The sequence below is a fragment of the Zea mays genome, chromosome 1, assembly GCF_902167145.1.
Source record: "Zea mays cultivar B73 chromosome 1, Zm-B73-REFERENCE-NAM-5.0, whole genome shotgun sequence".
NCBI lineage: Eukaryota > Viridiplantae > Streptophyta > Magnoliopsida > Poales > Poaceae > Zea > Zea mays.
Window position 1 is genome coordinate 306561721 of NC_050096.1, and position 10595 is coordinate 306572315.

Below are 10595 nucleotides of genomic sequence, written 5' to 3' on the forward strand. Positions count from 1 at the left end.
GCGCCATCACGAACGGTCTGTCACCTCCACGCGGATGGTCCACGTGCATGTAGAGAAAAATGGAGTTGCCTGCACGCACAGATGCGTTGACGGTCCAACCGCCTATCGCGAACTCGCCGCGCTCCCGCGGAAAGATTCCCCAAGGTCTCATTCATCACGAGCAGGATTTAGAGATAACTTCTGTTTTTTTGACGAAAAAGACGCCAACACGGGGGGCAATGATCCATACGCATATAATTATATTACTTAACTTTAGACCAAAATAAATTGAAAGTCCAGTAGATCTAATAGATCGGTCCAGAGCATCATCTAATCCCATATACAAGACAATGCTCATGAGTTTGAGTCCCAGGAATCACAAGGGTGGAGAGAAACTTGTGCAAAAAATAAAAAAAGCCTCTAAAGTGCTCTTTAGTCCTGAATCCGTAGTTCGGGTTCTCAATCAGGACTAACTCCGTTTCCTACTAGTGCATTGAGGTGGCCGAATTTTTTTGTTTGGTGGAGCAATGCAAAATGCTCGCTAATTCTGATTCTGCTCATCGATCGATTTGGAATGGTATTAATTCTGCTTGCAGGTTGCTTGAGGAACAAAGTCATTTAAACATGCATGCATGAAAGAGGTCAGGGATGCATATGCATATACTCCATGACACAAGCTAGAGAAGGAAGATGCAGACGCTTGGTTGAGAGAAATTCTCTCGCAGTATGTGCAACCAGTTGGGCTGTGGGCCGTGGGCCGTGGGCCGGGCTTCAGGTCATCAGTCAGCCTGGCCGTGGCCGTTCAGTAGACTTGGGCCTTGCAAACATAACTGTACAAAAACAGTGTACAGTAGATAGCTTGTTCATTCATTGCCAAAAATCATTGCTTAAAATCAAAGCCCAGACTTGAGATGGTCGCATACCAACGTACTAGACTGACTGCACAATCGGCAGGCGGCAGCTTTTCCTTCCTACACACACAGCACAGTACTCTGCAATTCATCCACACCATGGATCATGCTCTGCTACACATTCCCAACTGAGCCTGCTACAGACCAAACTCTAGTAGTTGCAGGCTTCGCAGTTTGCTATACTGTGCGGACAACCACCTTTATTCTATAGAATTCACAAGCTCTGGAGCTCCCTGTTCCTGAAAAGAAGAAATCAAAATAAAATGACAGATTTTTATATCGTCAGACTGCACAAAGTACATCTTGCATGCGCTTGACCACATTTTAATTTTATATTATTAGATCAGAAGTTCGCTTTAACATAGGTGGGCTCTTTAGCACCATAGTATATAACAGACACTTCATTGTGATTGCTTTGGTGTTATATGTCCCAACTGAAATGCAGTCTATGTATCATACATTTTAGGAACAACAAATTAACAGGTAACTCTATTTGTACATGCCCACAGCCTATTTACTGGATTGACTACAAAGCAACAGCTAAACATCAATGGTATAAGATTGTGCATTTTTTTCATACCCAGCTGCAAACAGAGAGACCAGAGTGTGGGCCAAATCTTTTTGAGGGGTGTTCATACTAATTTGCAGAGCAGGCAGTACAAATAGTTTCACTCATTTATCTGCTACATATGCTGCAGAGTGTTCACAATGGAGACGGGCAATACTTCAAAGCTGGTGTGATGTCTCCCACATTTGGAATATAGACCAAAGAGCATCCATTTATAGTTACTGGCGTAAATGTAGAGTCACCTGTGATAAGTCAACAAAGAAAGTGTTCGATGGAATCATAATCTATTTCTGGTGGCATATTTGGAAGCAGCGTAATAGAAGAACCTTCCAACAAAAGACTAGATGCCCAAGTGAAGCCGCAAGTTTATGTAAATGTGACATCACCCAATACAATTTGGCTATGCAACCTGGCACAGCTACAGAGTAGTCGGTTTTGGTTCAGCTTCTAATGTCATCAGTAGTTCGGCTGCTGGTACGGGCGGTTTGTGGAGTGCGCTTCAGCCAGTTTCTTTTTTTGGCTGGGTGTGGTTTATGGTTTCCTATCTTTTGGCGTTCCAGGTCACCATTGCTGAAGCGCTTTGATTACTTTTTGTTGAGTAGTGTTTGTTGGATTGTAAACTACTTGATTGATATTGCATAGAGGTGGTGTTTACATATATAGACACATAACCCTAACTATAATAGGACGGCAGCCCAACAGTGGTGCCGGCCCACACACATAGTCTAACATCCCCCGTAATCGCAACGGGGGCACCACACACGATGAGACTGGAGTAGAAGCCGAAGGTAGGAGCCGACGGGTTGATATCCCCTCGCAGTCGCAGCGTCGTGAGGGTGCGAATGTTGCGGCTAGAGCCTAGAGTAAACCGGTGTGGACTCCAAGAAAACGATAGCCCCTGGATGCCGAGGTAGACGAAGTCGAGGTGACCGTCAACGGGAGGGGTCGACGTTTGAGCGTCAACGGTCGGCGGGGCGACACAACAAAAGAGTACCAACAGGCCGACCTTCTTGCATCTTCGATCGTCCGGACGTCGAGGAGCCTCGCCAGGGAGGCCGGCGACAGCGCACACGACAGCGTCGGTCATGGTGGCCGCGTCCGCGGCAGAATAGAAGGGATAACGGTGCATCCGGCCGGGAAGGCCACGACAGCGACGGATCTAGCCAGGAAGACAGCGATCTGGCCAAAGGGAAGGCGGATCTAGCCAGGAAGGTCGCAGCAATGATGAATCCGACCGGGAAGGCCGCGACAGTGATGGATCCAACGAAAGCAATGAAGGGGAGGGCGACGGGACGGGTCCAGTCGGGCAGGGGCCTACGCCGGACCTGGCAAGGGGTGATGACGCCGACGACGGAGGAAGCTTGAAGGAGAGGAGGCACTGTTGGGCGTCTCAGGCGAGGGCAAACAGCAGCCTACACGCCGGAGCAAGAACATGACGGTGTCTGTGGCCGGGCGTGGGCCACGGTGCAGGGGGCTAGGTGGCGGTGGCGTCGACCCTAGATCTGGTCGGCCAAGGGGGAGCACGACGGCAACTCGGCCACGATGGGCACTAGCCGACCAGGGGGCACTCCAACTAGAGCCGCTGCTCGTCGGTCCACCACTGGACCACAAAGCTGGGGGTGAGCAGACCATGCAGGGCACCAGTAGAGCCGGCGCTGGCTACTCGCGCGAGAGGGAGGGAGGAGGGCCGACGCCTAGGTGCTGCCGACGCGGAGAGGGTGCCCAAAGGCAGAGGAGGGGGGTCGGCGGCCTTGGGATGGCCGGCGGCTGAGGCTTGGGGAAGAGAGGGTCGCCGCGCGGCTCCGTGGTCGGCACTGTCGTGGGACGAGGGCACGTGCCAGAGTGCACCAGCGCGGAGGGGGCGCACTAGGGGCGGCGGCGTGAAGGAGGGGGCGCGCCAGGGGCAGGGGCCTGCGGATGCACGCGCTCGCCATGGCCGGCTTCGGCTGTGTGCGCGAGGGAGGGTTGCGCGGCGCTAGGGCCGACGGCGCAGCCGCCGAAGAAGCGACGGTCAGCGGCTTCATGGGCGGTGGAGAGGACCGAGGTCCTAGGGTGGAGGCCCGACGGCGGCAGGAGGGTGAAGTGCACCAGGAGAGCCGGCGGTGGCTGCTCGCGTGGGATGGAGGAGGGCCTACGCCTAGGTGCTGCCGACGCGAAGAGGGTGCCCAAAGGCAAAGGAGGGGGGTTGGCAGCCTTGGGATGGCCGGCGACTGGGGCTTGCGGAAGAGAGGGCCGCAGCGTGGCTCCGTGGTCAGCGCTGTCATGGGAAGAGGGCCCGCGCCAGAGTGCGTCAGTGCGGAGGGGGCACACCAGGGGCGGCGACGCGGAGGAGGGGGCGCGCTAGGGGTAGGATGGGCCCACGGATGCACGCGCTCGCCATGGTCGGCTTCGGCTGCGTGCGCGAGAGGGAGGGTTGCAGGGCGCTAAGGCCGGTGGCGCGGCTGCCGAAGAAGCGGCGGTCAGCGGCTTCATGGGCGGTGGAGAGGGCCGACGTCCAGGGGTGGAGGCCCGGCGGCGACAGGAGGGTGGGGGCCGCCCCCGGGAGCGAAGGAATAGGCTCCCAGGGGCAACAACGCGGGAGGTGGTGAGCGGCGGCCTGCACAGAGGTGGGTGGCAGCTGTAGAGTGGGAGGGAGGAAACCCTAATCTGATACCATGTTGGATTGTAAACTGCTTGATTGATATTAATAGAGGTGGTGGTTACATATATAGATACAGAACCCTAACCTTAATGGGGCCAGCAGCCCAACAGTGGTGTCGGCCCCCCACACACACATAATCTAACAGTGTCTGTACCACCTTTTTTTTATTTTTCTTCATCTAATAAAGATTATGGCAAAACTCTTGTAGTCTTTTCCAATATATATATGCTGCAAACTGTAGACTCGTACCTATGTTTATGCATTTGATGCTTCTGGAAGTGTGATCACCCGAGATTTTGAGTCATATTCCAGCTCGGTACTGCAACTGGAAATAGAACATTGCAATCGTGTGCTTCTTAGAAATAAGCACATGAAGAATGTAGACACGAATCTAGATAACACGATCTATGATAAAGGGGCATACTTTGCACATTTCACTTTGTTTGTTGTACCGCCACTGGAGACTGACAGTATAGTCCCAAAGAAGGAAAGGTTTTCAGTACCACAATTAGGACATGGCCCCTGATCCCCAGAAAAATAAAATCATCAGTTTCCCTTCTACTTCAATATACATTCTCTGTCATAAAGAACAATGGATGGCACGACCAACACATACCTTAAGGATTAAAAAATCCTGGACTATAGCCTTAGTCAATGACTGCGCTAAGAACAATATTAGGGGCAAAGCAGCAAACCATGTGAAAATGAATCCGAAAGGCTCTGGCAGCTGCATTATTGAAGAAGATGCAGAGTTAGCAGAAGAAGAATGTGGATCTTGACCAATGACTTAAGCATGAATAATTTTTTTATCCAGAAACCAGCAGAGAGCAAAGAATGCATATTAATAAGCAAATTGTGGTCATTCTTGCTAAGGTACTCCCTTACCTCATAGTTGGTAATATCTCAAATAAATTTTGGCCCTTCATTTTTGAAGTGCTTGCAATAACTAAGTAATTAGTGATTAATTAAAATGTTTAGGAGAAAAGAAAAGGCAACAAACTAAACAAATGTATACAAGATATCTACTATCCAAGAATAATTGTCATTTAAAAAAAAATTGATTGTCGTTGCCATAAAAACTAATGGAGTGCACCACCTGTACAGCATGTTGCTGTTGCATGCCAGTGTAGCACGCAAAGGAATGCCTAAAACCTGTGCCGGATTCAAGACGTTCACGTTCAGAACAAAGTTGTAAAAATGCCTCTGTTTATATTAGGTGCTACTATTGTTTCTACATTGCCTCCGTTTATATTAATCAATGCACACTTTGCCTCGTTTATAGGGCGACAGAATTGGACATAACATAAAAGGGAGAGTTCTAACGACTACCGTTGCGGTACTTATAGACATTACAGATAAATACTAACAAGTTCAAAAACAATGTTCATCCTTGCCAACACGTTCACATTTGACTTGTCACATTCAAGAACAAAATGCGACTCAAGTTTAGACACCATGGGATAAATTACATCTCTATATAAATCAAGTATGATTAAAAAAACATTACATGTTATGTTGGGAAACTACCCATATACATTTGCATGTTTGCATGCATGTTAGATCTAATTTATTGATATTTTATCTAAAGTTATGTTTTACCTTCAGGGATGATCAGGATGTATCGCATATTTGGTCATAGCTTAGTATGAAATTGGATAAGAAATACTGTACTTGAATCAGGAAGACACTGACCTGGAACACATTGATCTCAAAACCAGTCAATTCATCAATGAAAAAGAACCTAAATGTAAGGAAAGTAATGTTAGATATTCGTCAAGAGGGTGAACAGACACAACAAATTGAAGCCTACTAGTACTAGCTTAAGTAAGTAAAAGAATAACTGGAACAGTAACAGATATATAATAAAAGAAGATTTAAGTATAAGGATGAAGGATCCAAGAATGAGGATGAACTCACAGTCCCAGAGCTACGGTGGTGGCTGGAACATTTAGGAGGAACATCTTTAGGTAGTCAACATTCAAGTCACTGTACACCTATACGATATAGGACGCATATCAGAATACTTGCACAGAGTAAAAGGTAACCAGCCGTTGGAACACATAACTCCAGTTCTAATAGATTTAAAACACTAATTTACCTTATGAGTCCTTAGGCTGCACCTGGGACCCTCCTTCACAATGACACTGCCGTCTGTCTAAAGAAGGTGACCAAACAGAGTAGCAGAGAACTTGATCAGAGAACGTGGACATGAAGCGTGTATATATCCTTGTCAGTACATGCAGAGGATGGAAGGAGAGGCCAAACCTTTAATCTAAGTTTCAGTTCGTCGAACTCAGCATCAGACATGATTGGGTTGCCGGAGGTATAGGCCAAGGAAGCTTCCAAAAGCTTTTGCTCATCTTCGTCTGGAAACAACACACAGGAACGTAGTTTGTATCGACGCCACACCTTGGGGGTTAGCATTAATTTTTTTTTCAAGGACTTGAGAGCAGGCAGTTAGTGGAGCAAATTAACTAAAAATGCTTACTTAGCATGACGACGCTGCTCCCCTCCCACATGAGCTCCTCCTTGAGGTTGTCGAACTCCTCGTTGGACATGATGGCCTTCTGGTCATAGTAGAAGGCCTGGTCCATTGGAGGGGGGGGGCGATCAATGATGAGACGTGAAGCGAAATCATATCAAAGAAGCTGAAAATCATGTCCTTGTTGTAGGGTACCTGGAGGGCTTGCAGGAACTCCTGCTCCATCTCTCCCAGCGTCTTCTTCTGCTTCCTGTCGATGCTGCAGTAGGGGAGGATGTTCCTGTCCACCACCTCGTCATCTTGCTCCTGAACCTGGCCTGCCGGATCAAAGCCACAAGCTATGAGTGTTGTACTATGCTATGCTATGCTTTGGTAGACTAGATGGCCTAAGTTGTGCGTAATTAAGTCGAACAGGTGGAGTGCACCCGGTGGAAGACCTTGCTGCTCGGTGGCGCGAAGTCGGCGGCGGCGACGGACACGCAGCACAGGCAGGGCGCGGGCAGGGCGGGGACAGGGAGAGAGCAAAGAGGCGGTTGTGGTGGCAGGCTTGGAGCGTAAGCGAGGTGGTGCGTTGGAGAGGGATGGGAGGCGAGACGCCGGCGATAGCCACACCTCGGACGCCATGCCAAGCGCGTTGCGATCGAGCTGAGGCGGTGGGTGGCAAGCAACAGCGAGCTTGCTGGACGATAGTGTGTGTGCGTGTGTGTGGTGAGAATTGAGATGTGGAGCAGCTGGGCGGAACCGCGGATGGAGATATGATGGGTAGGAAGTGGGAAGGACGAGGCTTTTGGACGTGTGGAGGAGGAGGGGAAGAAGAATGGAGAGCGTCCCCGTTGTCCATTCCTGCTCCTGCGGCTTTCTCGACGCTTGTCATGTGGTGGGAGATCACTGCTATATCCTATGGATTTTTCTTTGACGAAATTGGTTCGAATTGCGAGCAATACTTAGAGATGCATGAGCCTCGTCCTCGTCTAGTTTTCTTTCTTTAGGGCTAGTTTAGAAACTCGAATCCACTTCGTGATTGAAGGGGATTAGAGAAAAAATTAGTTCATTTCCATCTCAATTCCCTCCAATCCCGAAGGGGATCTGAGGTTCCCAAAGTAGTCTTTAGTGTTGGTTGATCATACCTTCGATGTCGAGGTGAATGGCGACGGTCGACGTCACGATGGTGTCAAAAACTTGAGTGCAGCCGTTTTGGCTCGTCTCTCCTCTCCTTATAACTTGTTCGGTTATTACTATATCATACGGATTTGATGTGATTGAAAAAAATTAAATTCTTATTCGGTTATTCCTATAACACATGAATTGAATAAGATTTATAAAGGAGACTTGTTTTCTACTGACGAGAGGGTGATCTGTTGCCCCGGGTTGACGTGGTGTCCCTAACGTCATTCGTGTGGCCCCGCGTAGGCGTACTCCTGGTATGATGCACCGCTCCGCTCGTCCGTCGTACAGTTCCCTGTAGTGGTGTTGACGCCCTCGTAGTGGTGCATGGCGGGCCCCACGGGACAGTCTCACGGCGCTGTCACGCGTTGCGCAACCTCGTCTGTCGTCATGATCCCGACATCACTCTCCGTCGTGCGTAGGCATACACCCGGTATGGCGTTTTATCTCGTCCTTCCTGATATGCGAGTCACTATAGAGACTCTGGTGCTTGCACCCCATGACTGGGGTTGACTAGCCCCATGAGGCAGTCGGGTTACACTAGAGACCGTACACTGTGACGTGTCGTCGTGGTGATAGGGACCTCTTGGTGCCCCTTCGGTATGCCACAACCATGTTTTGAACGTGGTTTGGTGGTGACACGTCTTGTCATGCCGACGTGGGTCACTAGTGCTGGATCGGCCCCTCCGCCTCGCTGGGTTGCTTAGAAGAGACTTGTTCGTATGCTCCGTCTCGCAGAGTTGCTCGGTAGAGGCTTGGTCGGGGTGCTTTGCCTCCTAAGGTTGCTTGGCAAAGTTTTGGTCGTATGCTCCGCCTCGCAAGGTTGCTCGGCAGAGGGTTGGTCGGTTGCCCCGCCTTGCAGGGTTGCTCGGTAGAGAGCCTGATCGGCAAGTGAGTCGTTAAGAGGCCTTGGGCCTACTTCGGGCACCCGGTTCCTGGGTACCCGACAAATAGACTTGAAAGCACATTAGTCTTAGCATTGGCACAAAAAGAATAAGAGATATGAATTTGTACCAAATGAAAGAGACATGTAATGATCAAAGGTAGAAAATTAGCAATTTGTGCAATATTTCAATCAAGGTTCCGAGAATCAAGTACATTTAGCTCACTCCTAAGCTCATAGAACATCTTTTCATCCAGGGGCTTAGTGAATATATTGGCTAACTGTTTGTGTGGGTGCTAACATGGTCAATTACAATATCTCCCCTTTGTGAGTGGTCTCTCAGGAAGTGATGCCGGATGTCTATGTGCTTCGTGCGGCTGCGTTCAACAGGATTGTCCACCATGTGGATTGCACTCTCATTGTCACATAGGAGGGAACTTTGCTCAACTTGTAGCCATAGTCACTAAGGGTTTCTCTCATCTAGAGTAATTGTGCACAGCAATGCCCTGCAGCAATATACTCCACCTCAGTGGTGGACAGAGCTACTAAGTTTTGTTTCTTTAAAGCCCAAGACACCATAGATCTTTCTCATGAACTGACAAGTCTCTGATGTACTGAAAGGGAAATAGGCTTACACCTTTTTCCTAATTGATTTTGGTGGTTGAATTGCCCAACACAAATAATTGGACTAACTAGTTTGCTCTAGATTATAAGTGTTACAGGTACCAAAGGTTCACAACAAACCAATAAAAAGACCAAGAAAGGGTTCAAATAAAAAGAGCAAAAGACAACCGAAGTGTGCCCTGGTCTGGCGCACCGGACTGTCCGGTGTGCCACCGGACAGTGTCCGGTGCACCAGGGAGCTCAACTCCAAACTGCTCACCTTCGGGAATTCTGGAAGCCGCTCCGCTATAATTCACCGGACTGTCCGGTGTAGCACCGGACTGTCCGGTGTGCCAGCGGAGCAACGGCTACTTCGCGCCAACGATCGTCTGCAGAGGTCATTAAATGCGCTACAGTGTGCAGCTAAGCGCGCAGAAGTCAGAGCACGTGACAGAAGGCGCACCGGACAGTCTACAGGACATGTCCAGTGCACCACCGGACTGTCCGGTGGCCCAGTTGTCAGAAGCTCCAACGGTCAGAACCCAACGGCCGGGTGACGTGGCTGGCGCACCGGACAGTGTCAGGTGGCGCACCGGACTGTCCGGTGCACCATTCGACAGCAGCCTCCACCGATGGTTCTTTTGATGGTTGGGGCTATAAATACCCCCAACCACCCACCATTCATTGCATCCAAGTTTTCAGACTTCACACCTCATACAAGAGCTATAGCATTCAATACAAGACACAAAACAAAGAGATCAAATCCTCTCCCAAGTCAGGAATCACTCCAACCAAATTAGTGACTAGAGAGAGAGTCATTTGTGTTCATTTGAGCTCTTGCGCTTGGATTGCTTTTCTTCTTTATTCTTTCTTGTGTTCAACTCAATTGTAACCAAGGCAAGAGACACCAATTGTGTGGTGGTCCTTGTGGGGACTTAGTGTCCCGTTTGATTGAGAAGAGAAGCTCACTCGGTCTAAGTGACCGTTTGAGAGAGGGAAAGGGTTGAAAGAGACCCGGTCTTTGTGACCACCTCAACGGGGAGTAGGTTTGCAAGAACCGAACCTCGGTAAAACAAATCACCGTGTCATCCGCTCTTATTCGCCTGTGATTTGTTTTCGCCCTCTCTTTCGGACTCGTTTATATTTCTAACGCTAACCCCGGCTTGTAGTTGTGCTTAAAGTTTGTAAATTTCAGATTCGCCCTATTCACCCCCCCCTCTAGGCGATTTTTAATTGGTATCAAAGCCGGTACTTCATTAGAGCTTAACCGCTCGAAGTGATGTCGGGAGATCACGCCAAGAAGGAGATGGTGACAGGCGAGAAGCCCGCCACAAGCCACGGGAAGGCTCCATCAAGGGAGTCCG

General features: G+C 49.4%; 1 protein-coding gene across 7 annotated transcripts; it reads right to left on the reverse strand.

Annotated features, from left to right (window-relative positions):
* Positions 1–226: 226 nt before the first annotated feature.
* LOC100273908 (PGR5-like protein 1B chloroplastic) lies at positions 227–7441 on the reverse strand. Of its 7 annotated transcripts, none has more exons than XR_002266991.2 (13): positions 7019–7441; positions 6777–6898; positions 6588–6684; positions 6365–6465; positions 6198–6254; positions 6017–6093; positions 5792–5840; positions 4716–4826; positions 4524–4621; positions 4349–4424; positions 1471–1700; positions 903–1129; positions 227–809 (listed from the first exon to the last, which is right to left on the reverse strand). XR_002266991.2 is itself a non-coding variant. In XM_008669787.3 (11 exons), exons 1-10 carry the CDS (start codon positions 7203–7205, stop codon positions 4355–4357), a joined length of 969 nt encoding a protein of 322 aa, XP_008668009.1. In that variant the 5' UTR covers positions 7206–7441; the 3' UTR covers positions 581–1129; positions 4349–4354. The 7 variants fall into 7 exon arrangements, 2 of the variants coding, with proteins under 2 accessions (XP_008668009.1, NP_001141772.2); XR_004856021.1 differs by having other exon boundaries at positions 1616–1700; positions 7019–7436; XR_561741.3 differs by lacking the exon at positions 1471–1700 and having other exon boundaries at positions 7019–7436.
* Between the last annotated feature and the right edge of the window lie 3154 nt (positions 7442–10595).